Raw genomic sequence first — 20,926 nt, forward strand, 5'->3', positions numbered from 1 at the left:
CAAAAAAAAAAAAAAAAATCTATTTTCTCTAACAGCCTAATGATTAGTCCTCTGGGCGTGTCCCTCCCTCCGAGTTTAATCACCGGCCCAGGCGCCCGCATTTACTTGCTTCCGCGGCCACCAGGGCCCCCCGGGCAAGCAGCTCCGCGGAGAGCCCGCGGGCACTCGCGGACGCTTCTAGGCTGGGAGCGGGGAGGAAATGTCACTGGCCCCAAACTCGGCCCTAGGGAAGGCCATCCGCGTCTATACTTCTCAGTGTCCCTGTCGTGCGTTTTCCTTCCAACCCCGTGCACACTCATTCCAACATAAAGTCGTGGAAACGGGCGTGCACTGGGCTGTTCCCGCCGAACACCGGGCGCGACTCAGGCTGCCGGAGGCTTCCCGGGCGCGGAGGCTCGGCGGGGTCCCCTTTACGCAGCAATTACAATGAACAACTAAAGTCCATACAGATTTTGATTGGAACAGACCCTAAGACTAAGAGCCTGGAAAGAAAAAGGCAAATCACCCAATAAACACCTGTCTTCGCGACTCTCTAACCCGGTCGTATCGCGAGGGATCCGGAGATTGAAAGCCCCTTTGCCGGAAGACTCGGGCGCTGGGAGAAGCCCGAATGGGACAGGCTGCCCCAGTGCCCGCCGGCTCCCTAGAATCGTGCAGCTCTGACCCTTCCCAACGGGGAAAAAATGTTTTTATAAACAATGTTTTAAAAAAAACCCGCACACTTTTTTAAAAAGTCAGAATCTCGCTCTTGTCTCCCAGGCTGGAGTGCAGTGACGAGATCCCGGCTCACTGCAGCCGCGAACTCCTGGACTCAAGATTTCCTCCTGCCTAAACCTCTCCAGTAGCTGGGACTACAGGTTTCCTCTTGCGTCAACCTCTCCAGTAGCTGGGACTACAGGCGGGCACCACCATGCCTGACTGTTTTTAATTTTTCTTGTGTAAAGACAGGGTCTCCCTATATTGACCAGGCTGGTCTCGAACCTCTGACCTCAAGCTATCGTCTCACGTCGGCCTCCCAAATGTTGGGATTACAGGCTTGAGCCACCGCGCCCGGCGATAACTCACACTTTTATTAGTTTTTCTTTTCTTATCTTTTTTTTTTTTTTTTTTCTTCTCAGTTTCTTATTAGGGTAACGGACGGGGCCAGGGTCATTTATGATTTGGGATGTTGGGGCAGTCAAATTTGCAACTTCAGCTCAAAAGTCTTACGCTCGAAGCGCGCAGGCTCAGCGCGGGCTGCGAGACTGCGAGTGGAGGGCTTGGGAAGCCGCGGTCTTCGGGAAACCGTCCACGCGGGGAAGGAGAAAGGCACGGTGGGTCCTCGGGGGCACTGGTTCTGTGGCCCGAAGTCCCGGGAGCCTAGTGAGGACTAGACTTCTTTCTAGTAAGAGACCTGAACGTGCCCTCCCGCTGGGCTGCGGACACTGGGAGCCGGGCCGGCGGGTGGCAGGACAGGCAGTAAGGTGCTCATGGGGGACACTGCCCCGGGGAGCTACCTGCCTGGGCCTTGGCCGCGGGCTGGGGCGGTGCGCGCTCCCCGCACCGCGCGCACACTCCTGCACACACACCTGGAGCGCGTCCCGGTGGGGAGGGGGAGGAGAGCCAAAACGAGCGTCTTAAAATAGAGAGCCAGGCAGAGGAGCGCGAGACACCAGAGCGGGAGGCAGCGACTGAGAGCCGCCGGGCACTAGGCGCGCAGGTCGGCGCCGGAGTGGCACGGGCGGGCGGGGGCGGGGTGGGCGCGGACGCCCCTCAGCACACACTCCGCACCCGGCCCTGCAGGAAGCTCGCGCTGATTGACAGCTGCGTTGTCCCAAAAAGGCTCAGCGAAGATGCTGATCTGCGGGTGGGTCTAGACGCGCGGCAGGCGCGCCCGCTACCCGCTCTCCTCCGCGCGCCACCCGAGCCCCGCCGCCTCCCCAGCTGCCGGGAGCGGGGCCCAGGCCCCGCCGTCGCGCCAGCCCCGCGGCCCCGGCGGGCCGGGCACTCGCAGCCGCGCTCGGGCCGGCGGACGCTCGCGCCGGCTCACCATGCACTGCCACGCCGAGCTGAGGCTGAGCTCGCCCGGCCAGCTCAAAGCAGCCAGGCGGCGCTACAAGACTTTCATGATCGACGAGATCCTCTCCAAGGAGACCTGCGATTACTTTGAGAAACTTTCCCTCTACTCCGTGTGCCCGTCGCTGGTCGTGCGACCCAAGCCCCTGCATTCCTGTACGGGTAAGACGCTCCTCTAGGGGATAAGTGGGGTTCGGTAGCTTTCACGTCCGTGTAGGTCGCCTGTGCTTTGCGACCCGAGGGCGAGAGGAAGGGTTAAGTTAAGGGATTCTTTTCCTGCGCCTCAGCAAGCGGTGGGCATTGCAAAGCCATCTGCGACGTGGCCGGGAAGGACCACGCAAGGTGTGGATCGCACGAGTGGAAATAAAATAAAGGCAGCAGGGCCTTAGGAGTGGGCTGCTCGCGCAACGCCTGATTGTCCTGCTCGGAGGAGAACGCTTCCTCGTTTCCTGCTGAAAGTTCAAACACTTGAGCAGGTTCAGCGCCTAAATCGTTGTTTCAGGAAGTGGTAGTGTGAATTTCAAACTTGAGCTTGGCCGCCTTGCATCTCACCTTGAGTTAACTTGTCCAACCTCCTACTGTCTCCACTGTGAATTTTGCAAGTAAATCAGTATCCTGAGGTTCTCAACAAAATCTCGAATTCACTGAGCTTTGCTTAAAATGATCGCCCTCTGAGAAAGTAGTTCTGAAGTACATTGTCTTTGTGGCACAAGCCGAAAAGGTCACCCTCGTTTGTCTTAAGTCAAGCCGAAAAGGTCACCCTCGTTTGTCTTAAGTGACCAAAACCAACAATGATAACAATGAAAACATTACTCACACCTGGTTTTCTCTCTTCACAGGAGCTAAGAGCAATAGTAAAGATAAAGAGAACTTAATACATATGTTGAAAACGTAGTAGAGTTTCTATCGAAAATAAATCCAAGGTACTTTTAAAATTTTGAATGCATTAAGAGAAAATCCAAGTTTCAAAGTATCTCGGCATTGTTAGGATTTAGGTTATGGAACATGGGTATAATAAAACGAAAAAGAAGTAGGAGCACTTTTTATCAGAAAAAAGTTATTGAGTGTGCTTTCCATTAAAGGTAAGCATAAAGTATTTCCAAACCAAAAGAACCTTTGAGATTGTTAGTTGCATGAGAGGCATGAGATAAATTAAATTACACTTAAAATGAAAAAATGAAGGGCCAACAGTTTTGGGAGATATTTTTTGGAACATTTGAGTTGTTAATGCTCAATGCGTGGAATCCTGTATTTTCTCTTGGTTCCATTGATAGTCCCTATATGACAATCAGTAAACATATGATAAATACATACAGTGAAGTTCTTTTAAAACCAAATTGTTCCTACATGTATTTGGTTGTAAAATGTATACTGTATTCAGTTATGCCTTTTTAAAGTTAATTTGTCTGTAAGGTAGAATTAGGCCTGATGTCCCATAACAAGCCTTGTAATACTGAATTTTTAAAACCAAGAAATATATGAAACAAGGAACAAATAAGAAATTTTAGAAACAAGATAGATCTCCTGAGAACTGATATTTTTACATTTGTGTATAGGTAGTTGTGGACCCTTGGACACATATATACTGAATAGGGGTGATAAGTTGAATATTGTTTTGAGCACAAATCATCCTTTGTTATAATAACTCAATTCCCTTTGAGGAAAAAGAGAGGATCTGTTTCAGTCATTAACATTGCGTATGGGACATTCCCAGGACAAAACAGAACAACTTCTAAGCACCTAGGTAGAGCCTAGTGCCGGCAGAATTTTCAGTGACTTTGTGCTCTGTGTTGACTTGAAGGCAGCTTTTCCTGGCTTGTAGGAGTCACAGAATTGGATCATAGAAGAAAACGTGGCAGAAGAGGAGTAATAAATAGCTGCAGAGAATAGTCATTCAGTCAGAGGTGGCTGAGTAAGTGCCGTGTTTTATTGAACCTTGTGTGGGAAATAAATCAGAGGAAAATAAAATGATTCATATGTAGTTTTGTGAGTGTTATAAGTGAAATGCACGTATGTCACAGACTTAAGTGTTGCTCAGTCTTGTGCTTTTCGAAGTTCACTGATGGTTAGTGGTAGAGGGTGGCTGTTGGCAATGGTTTTCTGGCTCCATTATTCCAGTACTTTCTTCTTTCGGATTGTTGGTTGAAAATGTGTCGTTATTTTGCTCTAGTTGAGAATTAAAATATAGAAACTGGGATTTGCTGGTGGAATTAAACCCATAAAAACTGGCTACAGTAGTTCATACTTTCAGATCATAAGCCTTCAGTGGGTTTACAATTACAGTTAAAGCCTTACATGTATTAGATCATGGGAATCCCATTAGTGTCTTCTCAGGGGTTTTGCAAATACCATACTTTCAAAGCATTTTTGTTTTTAACAGTTAAGGTCAGGACAAAAATCTTTGATTAGATGAATGTAATCTTTTTTCTTATTAATTAAAAAAAACAATAAGTTGCTGGCATCCCAAAGGACACTGTAATTTTTTTCTTTTCTTTTCTTTTCTTTTCTTTTTTGCTAGATGGAACTAAATGTTGAGCACTGGTGGTGGAAGCAATGCATAAAAAGTTCAAGTGAAAGGCATACATTGGAATTAAAGTTACTGAACTTTCTCAGCCTTTCATTTGCTGATTTAAGATTTGAATAAGTGTAACAGAAGTGAACTGTGTCAGGTAAAATAATGAAAACTAAGAGAAAAAAAAGCCCTCAAAATTAAAAAGTTACCAGCATGTACAATAAGTACATAAAACTGGGATGGAAAGAAAACTACAGCATTAAAAAAAACAAAAAACAAAAAACACTGCATAATGAAACAGTTCATGCTGTGTGGATTTAGTAACATAAAGGTCAATTTATGGTACCAGATATCAGGCAGAATAGCATGTATTCAAGCAAACTGAGAAATGGAAATAGTTTTCATCTCAGGCAGTTAATCACCTGACAGGAATTTATTGTTCGACATTCTAGCCTTGATGGAATCCTCACCTTCCAAAAATTGTTGTTTAACAGGCCCTTTCTTATTATAAACACAATAATTTTAGTCTTGGAAAGATGTCTCTAAATTTCTTTCGGTTTCCTAGTACGTCTTGTAAATCATCCTAATAGACACTGCAAAAGGGAATCCTTTCCCTGTAAGCCCCACCACAGAACGGTTTATCATTACATTTAAACTAAAATTTAAACAGCTAAGCCCAAAAGAATGCCTCCATTTGAAAACAGTTGTGTCATTCAGGCCATTGGTGAGGGGTGGAATATGCTTAGAATTAAGTTAGTATGTAAAAAGTTGGTTTTATTCTTAAATCTGTAAACAGTAATCCCTACTCAGAAGGCAGTGTAATGCCATTTAGAAATCAGCGATGAGCTCTCAAGCTTCAGAGCATTGACCGTCATTACAAAGGCCAAAAAAGAGGTGCATTTTAGGATATCATAAATACGCTTCACTTTAGGATGCTTTATTTTCTTTTTCCGGTTGTGATTAATGTTTCTTGGTGGAAAAACCCACTTGAAGAAAGCTGGTTTCTTGGGGTCGAATAGTTTGTGGAAGCATCGGCGTGGTCATTTTTGAAGCCTCTGCCTTTCTGTCTGATCTTTAGAATCAGGCAGTTTCTAAATTTGAGGCGTGTTGAGAAAAAAATGGATAACTTGCTTCACAAAAATAAGGATTGTTACAATTACCCTAAGAGTTTTCACATGAAGATACTGATAAATGAACCTATGGTACTAATTACTTTTATTACAATTTTTCTACTTAGAACCTAGAATTACCTTACATTTGCACATGCACATTTGTGGGGAGGTGAGTGTAGATACTTGGACATTTTACAACCTGCGAATAGGATGAGACTTTTAATTATTCCACTAACCTATAATCTAATTCTTTTCCCCTTCTCTGGCAGAATGGGTCTGTTGAATCTCTCACCTCTCTGATCTTTGGTGGTTAGACCTACAGAGCTGGAGGGGCTCATAAAATCATAGATCAATATCCTCAAGCAGAAGGTATTTTTTGCAAAGTGCCAGGTTCACGTCAGTGCTTCGTTATAGTTTCAGTCCACTGTATGCCACTCTCCTCCTTGTCATAGTACTCAGAAATCAGGAAGACTTTTCCAACTTGGTTACACACACGGGACTCACCTGTGCAGTCACACCCAGGGGACAGTCAACCAGCCAGTTAGAAGGGACATTTGGGGAAGGGTGTTTATCTTTTAGGAGGTGGCATTAAGAACATTTTATCCTGTGGTGGATCCAAGAGAAGCAAGTCCTTTGGGGTAGTGTCCTTGGGTGCATTTTTATCACAAACATTGGGTGTCATCCCAGCAAAAAATTAAATGCGGTGCAGGCATGTATAGTGACTCGTTTGGGAGTTAGGGAGCTGGCTAGTGCTTCATGGAGTTGGCTCTGGTGACTCTCCAAATCTCAGCTTGGTCTTTTTCAGTCAGAGACCCAAACTCATAGGATCTTAGGAACCTGAGAGTTGGATACTGGAATGTTAATGGAGAAACATAAACCAAGGTCTGGGAAAAATGATCGTTATCAACAAGCATTTGTATTTCTGCCAGAGGCACATAGGCTTTTATTAGCAATTACTCATAACTGCTTCTCCTGTTCCCATTGTAAGGGTAAATAAATAGAGGGATGCACGGGATCTGGGACTCATCCAGGGTCAGAATATATTTGGAACTGAGCTCTTTTGGGATCCTTAACTGTTATCTCACTACTCTTTTGTTAGAGATGCCAAGGGATTCCTTAGGAGTCAGTTTTTTTTTTTTTCTTTCAATAGTGGGATCTTGGCTCACTGCAACCTCCACCTTCTGGGTTCAAATGATTCTCCTGCTTCAGCCTCCTGAGTAGCTGGGATTACAGGCGCCCACGACCACACCCAGCTAATTTTTGTATTTTTAGTAGAGACAGGGTTTCACCATGTTGGCCAGGCTGGTCTCGAACTCCTAATCTCGTGATCCACCCGCCTCGGCCTTCCAAAGTGCTGGGATTATAGGCATGAGCCATCGCGCCCGCTGTGGAGTCAGTTTTAACTCATGAATAGTTCATTAGTGGTGTCTTCTCTGGCTCTGATTTTTCTCAAAGCAAATGAAAAAATGATTAGAAATTTCGTTCACGGGTTGAAATGCCCCTCCAAATGTCCACTCTTCACTATCATTTAATTCAATAATTTCATTCAACAAATATTTATATTTGCTTGGTGATGGCATTGTCATTGAGTCTATTATTTTGAAACTTAATCTAACTGTTGACTAGCAGTTAGGGTGTTTAAAAAATCCCTCTCAACTACTTGTAGAACCATTGCTAAGCCCTTCTTTGTTTGTTTTGTTTTGTTTGTTTGTTGTTGTTGTTTTTTCCTAGTGTATGTGAGAGGCAGCTCGGAATTGGGATAGGGGAACATCTAATACTTTTGCTTACTATGTGGAATTTTCTCTTTGAACTCTACCTACAGGGTGTTATCACCAGCAAAATTGTCAAATCAACTTTGCTACATACAACTCAAATGAAACTCTATTATGAGGCTGATTTCCTGCAGATATGTTTGTTTTTTGCTGGTTGTATTTCTGGATCCACGACTGAATTTGTGATAGAAACATGGATAGAATAAAGTTGTTAGTTTTAGCATATCCTAGAAATCAGAGTGAAAAGATTAAATGTAACATATCCCAAAAATCTATATGAAAAGGAGTTAGGATTGCAAAGGATTATTTTATTTATAAAGAGAGATTGAAAGGAGAAAAAAGAAGGGAAGAAGGAAAGAAAGAGTGGGTTTCTTTGAAATTCTTGAGGCTGCACAGATTCAGCCTCATAGCACAGCGTTCCTCCGAAGGGCTGTACAGGCAAAACAAAGGTGGCTTGTGAAATTCTGTCGCTCCATAGGTACTAAATGGCCAAAGTTGATTCTACTTAGACGCGTGCTGGGGCCTCTTCAAGGTTGAGATCCAGAGCTTAAGCTCTGCGTAGCATTTAGCCTTCACTCTGGAAGACTGAGTAAATGTTAAACCAGAAGCAATTTTAGGTGTTATTTGCACTTTGTTTTGAGGTCAGGTAGGAGGAGCAGCAGAGATGCAAAGGTAGGTACGTCACATGGGCTGAGGCCTCTTCATTTGTTTTTGTTTTTGTTTTATTTTTTTGAGACAGGATCTTGGTCTGTTGCTCAGGCTGGAGTGCAGTGGGGCGATCTTGGCTCACTGCAACTTCTGCCTCCCGGGTTCAAGCGATCCTCCCACCTCAGCCTCCCTAGTAGCTGGGCCTACAGACATGTGCCACCATGCCTGGCTAATTTTTGTATTTTTAGTAGAGACGGGGGTTTCACCATGTTGGACAGGCTGGTCTCGAACTTCTGACCTCAGGTGATCTGCCCGCTTTGGCCTCCTGAAGTGCTGGGATTACAGGCGTGAGCCACTGCACCCAGCCGAGGCCTCTTAATTTGTACTGAGCTTGTGAACGTGCATGCTATGGAGCCTGAGGGTCTTCCTTGCCACACGTCCTGCCCACGACTGTAGTTAGCAGACTAGAGTTGCTGGGTCTATGGCTAAGCCCACTGACAAGCTCTCAGCTGGAGTATGGTTAGAGGGCTGCAAGGACTCAGGTGGGATGCATAAATTAACGCCTCATTTTGCGTCTTCTGTTGGGGATGCAGTTCTGTTTTACACTCTAGTCTTGTGGAATGGGTGTTTCTAGTGTGGCTCTAGGGACACACTCTCAGCTGGATTAACCACCTTTTCCCCGAGAACTTGCTAAAGCCCACAGGTGCTCAAAGGATGGGCGAAAGACCACTGTGCTGCAGGTGGCACCCTCTCTTGGAAGCAGCATGACGACGAGAAGAAGAGAAGGATTGAGGGCATTCGTGCAAAGACTGCAAGCGTGGAGAAGCACCTTGGGCCTGCCTGTCGGTGCCTGCCTCCATTTTAGCTGCCTGAGAGGATGGAACGGTAGTTTCTTTCCACGGCACAGATGGCAAAATCAGAATTCACATTAGGATTTATTAGTAACGGGAGTCAGACCAGGACTTTGTACAAACTTGGTGGCATTAACAAATACTCCCCAGGAAGAGAGGTGTTTTGTTTGTTTGTTTTTTAACCAGAAAACCTTTGCAAACCCTCAGGATTTAATTTATTTTTATTACAGCTTAGTAACAGTTAGAAGAAGGAAAGTCTTGTTAAAATAAATGCTCTAAATAAAAACACAGTTAATTTTCCATTACCATGTCTAATTACTCATCATTGCCAGGGCATTTTTATATGGCAATTTAACTTCTTGAAAGTGGAAACTTGGCACACATTTAAGGAAGAAAGCCATGCACCTAGATAGATGTCAGAAGGCGGTATAATTATATTTGGGCTCCAGTTGAATCCTACATATGATTGCTCTGAAGAAGAGAGAAGAGAGGGCCTCTGTCCGTAGTCACTAAGGAGAGACTCTGGTTTCTTGAGTGCCAGTTGAAATTGAATACAGAGGGAGAGAATTCTGAAGATTAGGTGATGTTCAAGTACATCTGAAAAGGGCCCCTGCCAGTCACCAGTTGAAGCTGATTTCAGGGCCAGTTGAGAAGTCTGGAGGGCAGCTCTGTAAGCTTCCTCCTGGCAGAGTGCACACAGATGACACAGCCTTCCTCCATGCACAGGTCAAAAGACGACTGAAGAGAAGCCAAGCTGGGAGGATCTCAGCACCAGACTAACTACGTTCCATGTACAAGCAGACACACTTGCGGGATTCCTTTTTACCGCGTCTTTCCAGCTTACCAACATGTCCTTAGGAACATATTCTTCTGGGTATTGAGGAAAGATGAGTATTTTCTGTTTTTTGTTTTTTGTTTTTTTGTTTGTTTGTTTTTGAGACAGAGTCTCGCTCTGTCACCGAGGCTGGAGTGTAATGGTGCAATCTCGGCTCACTGCAGGCTCTCCCTCCTGGGTTCAAGTGATTCTCCTGCCGCAGCCTACCAAGTAGCTGGGATTACAGGCGTCTGCCACCATGCCCGGCTAATTTTTGTATTTTTAGTAGAGATGGAGTTTCACCATGTTGGCCAGGCTGGTCTCAAATTCCCAACCTTGTGATCCACCTGCCTCGGCCTCCCAAAGTGCTGGAAGCCACCGCATCCGGCCAGATGAGTATTTTCACAATGTGCATAGAATAGGATTGGCTGCTGCCTAGGTGATGGCAGAGCATTTCTGATCTTTTTTTTTTTTTTAAACCAACATATGCATTTGGTAAGTGATATGATGCTTATCCTTTGGTTTTTCTTATTCAAGGATTACTTACCATGTGGAGAAATGGAGTGGTCTTGGGCCTGATGAAATTTCATGAAATAGTGGCTATGTTTCTGTCCTGGGAAGTACCTGGTACTGGCAAGTCCCTGATATTGTTAACCTGCCAACCTCCACTGCCCAACTCTTTCTTTCCCAGAGTCCTTTTCACTCGGTGAATTAACCATCACTGAGACTCAGGATGATGGGCTTTTCCCAAAAGAGGTCACAGTCTCGTGTGGATTGAAGGAAGTGTAACTTCCATGCTTAGTTTAAGCAATATCTAAGGGAGCTGACTTTGCACATTTCCTAATGGTAACTTATAGACAATGGAATGCTGATATTGCATCTTCTTATCTTGAGGAAATATCATGGGCAAGAAGAGTTGCTGAGACTCCTTTTTCTGAGTCTTACAGTACTTATCCAAGGGGAGCCACAAACTTGAGAGAAATGCTAGAAATACTTTATACCCTAAACCATATTCATAGACAGGGCAATAATAGTAATAGTGACTGTTTAGAAATTACCGAACATGTAATAGGCACTAGACTCAGTGCTTTTTGATCAGCTTCAAAATATCCCTATGAAATAGGTTTATCATCTCCTTTGGTAATGGTGGAATCCTAGAAGCTAAGTGACTTTCCTAAAGTCACAAGATATAAAGAGAGCTCTTATGAAGCAATAAGAAAAATGGGCAAAGGCTACAATCAGGCAATTCATAGAAAGGAAGATCTCAATGGCCAGTAAACATGAAAGGATGCTCAACCTCGCTGATAAGTGGGAACACCCGAATTAATATGAGATACCATTTCACACTCACCGGGTAGCCCAAAATGAAAGGACAAAATCGGTTGATGACAAGGAGATGGAGCAACAGGCATCCCCCACACTCCGGCGGGAGTGTTGTATGGTACGATTACTTTGGAGAGCAATTTGGCAACACGTGGCAAAGCTGCAGACGCACATATCCTAGAGCTCAGCAGTTCCACTCCTGGGTATGTGCCTGGAGAAACCAGTGTATGAGTGTAAAAGGATACCTGTAAAAATGTTCACCTGTGTGTTAGTAAAAAATAAAAAACAATTTAGCTGTCCTTTCAGAAGGAAAAAGGTTAAAATAATATATGCTATATCCATGCAATGAAATTCTATGTGGCAATTAAAATAAATGAACCAGATACACTTGTATTAACATGGATACATTTTAGGAATACAAAGTTGAGAAAAAAAGTTGTAGATTGATACTTAGTGTCTGATACCATTTATTTAAATGGTTGAAAAGGCACAAACTAATACTACATATTGTTTAGAGAGGCAGGGGCATGGGAGTGGGGAGTGCTAACCACAGGTTTTTATTTTCCTATGTAATTTATTTATTTATTGAGACAAAAAGGCCTAATGTAAATATGGCTAAGTATCACGATGTGAAGAAACTTGGGTCATGGCTACATAGAAGTTATTGACATTATTCTTTGTACTTTTCCACACATCTGAAATTTTTCATAACATGAACATTGAAAAGTGATAGCACAAGAGACCGCACATGTCCACAGAACTCTTAATCTTGTGGAACTTTTGATCTTTTTCTTAATAGCTTTTCTATCCTGAAACAGTAGCTTTTAAATACAGAGCTTGTTGTACATAGTCTCACAGTGGGAAACTGAGAACACTTTATAACTAAACATATGTACATCTCACACTGGAACAACCACTGTGGCTTCTGAAAGTGGCTTTTGGATCTTACTAACCTTGCCTGCCTGATTGAGGGTATTATTTATCACCAAGATAACTGCTGTTTCTCCAGTAATGCTTTGGCATAGAATAAATAGTCTCTGAGTTGGGTACATGCTCTTGAAGGATGACTAGTGAAGTATTTGGTCCCCCAGTCATGCAAGAGAGAGTTGTCAGGGTTTTTCTGCTTCTTCTTACTGATGTTTAAAATCATTATAAACCGCCTCTGATTGCACCTTGCTTTTATGAGTATTTGTTGATATGACAATATCCTACCCTTAGCATTTCACCAGTGGTCCTTTGCTATTGACAGTTTCATTTACAGAAATTATCTAAGGACAGCTGTGATTGAACCAAATAATCTAAAAATGTTAACGTGTAGCTTCTTAGCAGGAAAGAATAATGTTGATATTGGCATATTATTATCTGTCCAAGTTCTCTTTATAGTCCATAATCATGATCTGATTTTAAAACTTTGTTCAATATGTGGTATTGGGGACTGTTAGAAGGGATGAATGTTACCATGGTGATCTCACAGAGATGTCTGTTACCAGTAATCAGTGGGCATCCTATTGTTTGGAGGAGTAAACCTGGACCACATTTTACTCCCTAATGACAACCGTAGTGGCAGAAACTTTATTCAGCCCAACACCAAAGACATTTTTCTTTTCTCAGCAAAGTAGTCCCAATTTAGAAATGTTGCTATTAGACATTTTGGCAAAAACGTGGCCTTTTGGGAGCTCTATGTTTCTGTGTGCTTCCAAAGGGAAAGTATTAGTGTGGAGGAAACAGTTTGTACAATCAAGAGTTTGCCAAAGCATTTCCCCTCCTGCCACCACTCCTGTCTGCCTAAATAAATACATAGACAAATAAACAAATTAAAGCTCTGGAGGGGAGCCTCACCCCACCCACAGGATCTGTGGCCAGTGTGGCCAGATTTTCTTTGGTGCTAAGAACGAGGACTGTGCCCAAACTGGACGTGATGGAAAGGATGGTGGCTCTATCAGTTTCATTACCAGGATTCAGACTTTCGCGGGTTACGGGACAAAGTCCTTCTGCATTTTATTATACCCAGGTAGTCGCACACTCTGGCTGGGATCAATTAAACAGACTGACACTTTTGCTTGTGCCTTACTCTTTCGACCTCCTGGAACTCTCCAGTGAAACCTTATTCCTCGTAAAATGAACTAGCCAGGCTTGGGGCTGTGAATGTAGGAAACATTATCAAGGAAGATATTCCAAAGAGCTGCCGTGGGACTACATAAGTCAGAAAAAATGCGGAGGACTTCCTCCTGCAACCCAGGAGAGTCTGTTCACTGGCAACAAATCTGACAGATCCACTTTTGAATCCTCTGTCTGGAACTACTTAGGAAAAGACAAGCAAGGATTTAGGATATTTAGGGTAAATTTTAAACGTGTTTCACTGAAAGAGAGAGAGAGGAAGGTGTTTTAATATGGTTCGAATCTAAGACCTTTCTTTTCCATGACTAAACATTTTACTGAAATAATTGGTAAGTTACCCCAGAGAAGATATTTCGGGAAGGTGTTGTTAATATTGTTATCCCTGGATATCATGGTAACTCATTAATGAACCTCAGCACGTTAGACAGCTGTGGCTATTGGAAGCATGTTTTCAATCATCAGTTTAGAGCAAGGCATGAAGGAACACCCTATTGGAGTGCTTGCTTTTTTTTCTACTGGGAGATTGGGCCTTTGCTGGTTAGAACAATCAGCTGCTAAACAGCATGTTTCATTTCTTAGGGAGCTGCTAAATAGGAGTAACAACAATAATAAATGGTAACCATGTGCCCGGCACTGTGCTAGGTTCTTGTATACATAAATGTGTTCTAGTGAAATAGTTACTATTACCACTGCTTTTCAGGCAGGGAAAGTGAATCTCAAGGAGGTTAAGAAATGGGAATGGGGTCACACGAATAAGTGGCAGGGTTGAGATTGGAACTTGCATCTGTCTCTTTCAATATAGACTCCAGTACTGGATATGATTATATGAAAATGTGTAAATTAGAACATGTCTGTCTCGTTACATATAGGCAACATACTGTGTGTGTGTGGGGGGGGTGTGTGTGTGTAGATATAAAAAATATACATGGCAAGGTCCAATTAATGCATCAGCTCTGTTGGAACTTATTTTGAACCTGCCAACTCTTTTACACATATTTATACTAATTTAATGTGTGCCAGTTAGTCCTTCATTTCCTGTGGTGATTGGGCTTTCTGAATGATTCCAGAGGGATTCCAAGAGGCGGTGGGGTTTTAGGGGGAAGGGAGGTGATTGGGAGATTGCAGACCTGTTACCATCTGGCTGTGTGACTCTCCACTCCTCACTGCCCTGGGGTCTGTGTCCGTGTCTGTGTAGCATTCGGTACCACTCTCTGGGTCACGGTGCTTCCATCAGCTGTCATTCTTTGAATAAAGCTTTCCTAGGGGAATCAAGGGTGGAATTCCTACTCATTCATTCATTATCAACTAGAGAGAAAGTGCTGAACAACTAAAGCCAACCAAATGCCTTGAGAGTTAACACTTCAGATATTTTTCATGGAATACTCATTAGGTTCAGTGAGAAAAAATGTCTGGCCGTTGATTGGCATCACTTAAAAGAATGAGATTATTTTTTCACATTATATCTGGCTGAGCTGGAGTGGATTCTGGGAATCTCTATTTTTAAAAACCTTTCTGTATGATTACAATGAAAAGTCAACTCTGGGAACCACTATAATGTAGATAACAGCTTAAATATGAGATTGATGTAATTTGCACCCCATGACTCAAATGTATGAAACCATTTAGTGGAGTAATCCTACTGTTGGGGTTTTGAGTCAGACGGTCCTGGGTTTTATTGTATTTTATTGCCTGTGTGACCTTAGGTAAATTACTTAACTTCTGTGACACTCAGTTTCCTCATCTGTAAAATGAAGATAATAATAATCACATAATAGGTTTAGTTGTGGAGGTTAAATGAGATAATGTATATAAAGCTCTCAGTATTTTATTGGCTGTGTGACCTTACGTAAACTTAACTTCTATGACACGTAATTTCCTCATCTGTAAAATGAAGATAATAATAATCACATGATAGGATTAGTTGTGGAGGTTAAATGAGATAATGTATATAAAACTCCTAGTATAGTTTGTGGTAACAAAGTGCTTAGTATTTGATAGCTTCTTTTAAAAATAATTATCTTACAATAATAACCTCATCACTGAGGTACAACCCTTTAGGGAAAGATTACCATTATTGGTGAATTAAACTTAAGAAAAATTAAAATCTTAAAAAACCCCGCTTTACTCCAGGGCATTTTTCTGGGTTACAGCGACACTAGCTGCTTTTAAGGCCCCTTGCAAGCTGGGTGGTCTGTGAATTGTTTGAGTTCAAGTCTTCATGCATTAGGTATATTTCATTCCTCCCACCTTTCTGTTTTGTAATATGAATTCAGAATTTTATAAATTCATAAATGAGTGGCACAAACAGGTCAATGCTACAACATCACAACATGTGCTTTGTTACTTTATTTTTTTTTTTACAAGAGTTTCCTAGGATTAATTGCCCCTAGGAAATGTTTCATCACACAGCTGTAAGAGTCTCGAGAACTGTCCTAGAAAAGTGGCAGAATTTCTCAACACATTTGATTTCTTTTCTTCTTTCAAGAGTAGAGTTAGGGATAGTCTTTTTTGGAAAGAAAAAATGAAACTATTCTTTTTTTCTTATTTTCGAGCACTGAGAGAGGAAAATAACTCCACTGAGATGTTCTTTTCCAATTAGGTAGCATGGAAAAAGGTAGCAGTATGACAACTAATCACTTTCCTAGTATATTATTGGGTCTGTGATTCAGAGTGAGTTCCAAATGAAGTGCCTTTGTGACAGCTTTTAAATTACTGGTGGGGCTAGCTTCTGAATGTATTCTAAGTGGTAACGATGGATGGCTGTCATGTGGAGGAACTGCCTGAGGAAGAGTTCCACGTGGATTTTTTTGGGATTGTGTTTCTCAGCTGGTCACTAGTGTCTTATGAAGTTTAGTATCTGCTGGTGAAATACTTTGATTGATGAATCCCCTCCACGGTGTGAGAAGAATTCTCTTGATGAGGGGTTCTCACCTTCTATGGTGCAAAGGCATCGCCAGTGAACAGGGTGATGCCTCTGTCCAGCCATTTATAATGATGATTCCGACAGGCAATCTCTAGTGGCCTCATCCAGGTTCTGTGGTGGGTGGGGACCAGGTGGGATAAGACAGGTGGATGTGTCATCACCACTGAGACGGAGTGGCATGTATTTATGAAGAGTGAGAAGGCTGACTTTTTCCCCTAGGGTCCTCGGGTCCTCAGAACCATAGAGTCTGAGTTTTCTGAATTGTTGAAAATAGGACTCAGTCAGAGACATGGATCGTTGGCATCTTGTTGAGAATATTCTATTCAGCCTATGGATTCAGAAAAACAAAATGCATGTGCTTGTGTTCCAGTAGGAGGGGAGTAGGCAGGAATGGGGTGGGAGTGGAAAAGGAATGTTGGCCAGTGGGGAAGGGAGAGTGAGGGGTAAGGAAACAAGTTAGTCCACTGAAACAGGGATCCAAATGCTTACTCAGCATTTGTTGTCTCCAGGAGAAAAACAAATTGAAAAATGAGAATGGAGGATTTCATTTGGAAATGGCCCTGTGAGTACGTGCTTATTTTCAGAGGCGTTCCTCATAACTGACAGCAGTCAATGACTTCTGATTGGGCAATGGCCTGCCCAGCCACACAGGTAGCCCAATCATCATATGAATTAATGGTGCATTCAAAAATTTCATCATCCTGGGTCACAAAAGATCATGATGACTGTATTATAATACAATAATGGTATTCATGCAGTGGCGCACAGAAAATTGTGTGTACTTGACGCACAGGCGGTGTGGAAGCAGGATTTAAAGTAGGACTCCTGTCAACAACCTTTCTTCCAGAGCCTCCACTGCCTCATTCTGTGATGTTTCAATACGTCAGTTTCTGCTGTTGGTAAAACACATCTTACCTCCCCAGTATGTTGGGGAGCAGTGATTGATGAAGGAGGATTAATTTGCTGCTTTTCGGGAGGGACTCCGTGCAGTCTCCAGGGAATTACATGTATTATGGTGTTTCCATAGAAAGCTAGACCAAGGATTGGCTAAATCTGGCCCACTATGAATTGTTCTACTGCCACAAGCTAAGGATGGTTTTCACATTTGTAAACGGAGGAAAAGAAATCAAAAGCGGAACATTTTGTGACCTGTGAAAATTATGTGAAATTCAGAGATCAGTGTCCATACATAAAAATGTTATTGGAACACAGCACATGCACCAGTCTGCCTGTTGTCTGTGGCAGCTTTCATGCTGTCACAGTGGAGGGAGAGCTTGTGACAGACACAGCATGGCCCATAAAGCCTAAAATATTGACTGGCCCTTTACAAGGAAGGTTCGCCAATCCTTCCACTAGACTGTTGGAAGCAGAGCTCCTCAGTTACGAAATAAGGTTTTTACTGATCCACAAACTATGATGTTATTCCAGGGCAAAAAAATACCTCCTTTGATCCAGGGTTCTGTTGTCATCCTGTGACACGAGAAAGACCCGACAGTGGGAGTTTAGTGGGGAATTTTGCAAGGACTCTCTTAAAGTGAGATCAGGCTCTGGGCTTTAAGGATAAATTTCCAGACCTTTCTAGAAGTAACACAGGATTTTCTGCATGGAGAGGGGGGTCAAAAATATTTATAGTAAAGTGGTAGAATTCAACAGAGTATTTCTGGGACTTTCTCTTTGCTGCTGCAGCCCCAACCGGTTTTCCCAGGGGGAATCTGAGGATGGCCCCTGAGGAGAGGCTGGGCGTGTCAGCATCACTGGCATTTTTCAGTTTGAGATTTGGGTGACAGTTTATATGCTTCTTAATTGACTTTAACCTGCTGCCCATCCCTAGAAGTAATAATAATGGTAATAAAAGTTACACAATCACATCGCCACAGCTCTGTCCTGAAGGGCTTGCATAGCTGGATGGAGCACTTAATTGGGATGGTCCACTCTGCTGGGGAAGTGCAGGAGACTATGTGCCTTTGGAATTTTCAACTCTTCAGGGTCAGGAACTGCCAGACCTCTCAGGAAGGATGAAGCACAACTCTCTCTAGTTGCTCTCTTATTTACATCGAGGCCCTTGGGTCAGGGTGAGGCTTTGCGTCTCCAAGGTAGCCTTTGAGCTAATGAAACCCACTGTGGGGTGAGAGATGCGAAATTAACCTGATTTGCTGCAACTTCCTGTGCACTGTCGGGCTTACCAGCCAGTAGGCTGAAGAACCCTTGAGATCTGGCCCTTGCCATAAAATGGAGAGGAGCGTGCACAAGTGCAAGGTCGATTAATGTCAGAGGAGATGACTGATGTTGGTAGGTAAAATTCCACTTCCAAGAAAAGTATGTGTGGTACAGGTGACACCTGATTTTCTTACTCCAAATCACAGATGATGTTGAAAAAACAATAATAATAACAACAATACACACACATAACAGGAAACACTGGTATAATACTATGTGCCAGGAACTGCTCCGAATGCTCTTATATGAATTAACTTTTTTTTTTTGTTTGATTCTTAATTTTTGAGACAGAGTCTCGCTCTGTTGCCCAGTCTGGAGGGCAGTGGTATGATCTCGGCCCACTGCAGCCTCTCTTTCCTGGGTGCAAGAAATTCTTGGGCCTCAGCCTCCTGAGTAGCTGGGATTACAGATGCGTGCCACTGTGCCCAGCTAATTTTTTGTATTTTAGTAGAGACGGGGTCTTGTCATGTTGCCCAGGCTGGTCTTGAACTCCTGGCCTCAAGCGATCCACTTGCCTCAGCCTCCCAAAGTGCTGAGATTAGAGGTGTGAGCCACTGCGCCTGGCTAACTTATTTAATTATACCACAGTCATATGAGGAGATACTATTATTATTCTCATTTGACAGGTAAAGAAACAGATAGAAGGCCAGAAATGGTTGTTCATGCCTGTAATCCTAGGACTGTGAGAGGCCAAGACAGGAGGATCATTTGAGCCCAGGAATTTGAGACCAGCCTGGGCAACATGGAGAGATCTTGTCTCTACTGAAAATAAAAATTAAAAAAAATTAGCTGAGACCAGAGGATTGCTTGAGCCCAGGAGTTCAAGGCTGCAGTGAGCTATGATTGCATCACTGCATTCCAGCCTAGGCAACAGAGGAAAACCCTATATCTAAAAACAACAACAACAAAAAGAGTGGAGGAACAGAAGACAAATCCAGTCCTGATCACCCTTTGGGAACTCTGTTGTCTAATGTGGCTTAGACTCAAGAATTTCTTATTTTGAAAAGTATGGTGCTGGGTACAGAGTAGATAGATCCTCAATAATGCTTTCTAAAAATATTAAATATTAAATATTTAAATATTTTCTGATTTTCTGTTATTACTGATTTGATTTTCCTCATCTAGTTCTTTCTTTGTAGGCCATATAAAACTATCCCTAGAATGATTAGGACATCCTTTTTTTTTTTTTTCCTGGAGCAGTAAAGTTCTTACATAGCTGAAGTTCTAGGGAATGTATTAGTGTCCAAATTTGCAAAGTGAGTTAATGACAGGGACACAGTTCAATATTTTATCCACAACCTTAGGAACTATTCCAGAATGGCTATGATTTAAATGAATTTTATCTTACTGTTAATATTTTTAAAAGTTAAATATTGAGTAAGGAAAATGTTTATAAAATATATGTATGATAAAAAGAATAGTAATACAGTGAACACTTGTGTCTACCCACCACCTAGTTTAAGAAAAATATTTCAGCTAGACAGGGTGGCTCATGCCTATAATTTCAACAGTTTGGGAGGCTGAGGCAGGAGGATTGCTTGCGGCCAGGATTGAGACCAGCCTGGGCAACATAGTGAGACCTCATCCCTATAAAACATTTAAGAAATAAATTTAAACAAAAGAAAAAGAACATTTCTTCTGGGTTGCCTGGGTTCCCCTCCCTGATGCTGTCTGCGTCTCTCGCCCGTTAGAGGTCACCAGTATTTCAGTTCTCAGCTTTTCTCTGTAGTTTTGCCGTGTGTTATCCCTAAATCATATGTTGTTGAGCTTTGGTCATTTTTGAACTTTATATAGATGGAATCACACTATACTTTTTGTGACTTGCTTTTTCTCATAGCATTGCATTTCCCAGATTCCTCTCTGCTGTTGTGTGTACCTACGGTTCACTCATTTTCATTGATAGAGTGTCCAGTGTGTACATAAACCACACTGTTTATCTGTTTTGTTGATGGGCTTTGCGGTTGTTTTTGCCGCTTTGAACATGCTTGTTAAATTCCTTTTTAGAAAACTAACGATCAGGAGGACTCATTTAAGTGAAATAGTTTTTCTATGAGAAAAATAGTTCTACAGTTGAATGAAAATTGTAATATCTGCGCCTTGAACAAACAGATGTAGTTTTTATTTTGGGACACATGCTAACTACCTGTGAAGTGGGGTTTTTTTTAGTGGCTTTTTTTTGGTTAATTTTTTTTCTCCAGAGTTGAACAATGATTTATTTTAATTTCTAAACCAAATCAAGGCATTTATTGTAAAACCACTAGAAAATAAGTCTTCCCAATTTAACAGTATATGTTTTATAAATATTTTAATAAAATGAATTTTAAAATATTAAATAATTTTAGTTAGAATGTGAAGTACTTCTCTAAATTAAACATTAATAAAGCTTTTTCATCCAGAGCAATAAAAGAATTGCGTTATATAGGTAAAACGGCCTCTGCCCTACTCACATTTATTTGCGGACTGGAAAAGAAATGTTTATTTCTAACATTTTTTTTTAGCTTCAAAAGACTTTAGAAACCTTTTGAAATAATCTGCAGAGCTGTGCAAAGGCACCGAGGTTTAGGACAGGCAGGAAGCTATA

General features: G+C 42.4%; 1 protein-coding gene across 1 annotated transcript in view; it reads left to right on the forward strand.

Annotated features, from left to right (window-relative positions):
* The first annotated feature begins 1,625 nt into the window (after positions 1 to 1,625).
* BARX2 (BARX homeobox 2) overlaps positions 1,626 to 20,926 on the forward strand; it is a 76,763-nt gene continuing 57,462 nt past the window's right edge. Inside the window, exon 1 of the mRNA XM_019035984.4 lies at positions 1,626 to 2,217. Coding sequence (XP_018891529.2) covers positions 2,031 to 2,217 — 187 coding nt within the window. The 5' untranslated portion in view covers positions 1,626 to 2,030. The remainder of the gene's footprint in view (positions 2,218 to 20,926) is intronic.

The sequence above is a fragment of the Gorilla gorilla genome, chromosome 9, assembly GCF_029281585.2.
Source record: "Gorilla gorilla gorilla isolate KB3781 chromosome 9, NHGRI_mGorGor1-v2.1_pri, whole genome shotgun sequence".
Taxonomy (NCBI): domain Eukaryota; kingdom Metazoa; phylum Chordata; class Mammalia; order Primates; family Hominidae; genus Gorilla; species Gorilla gorilla.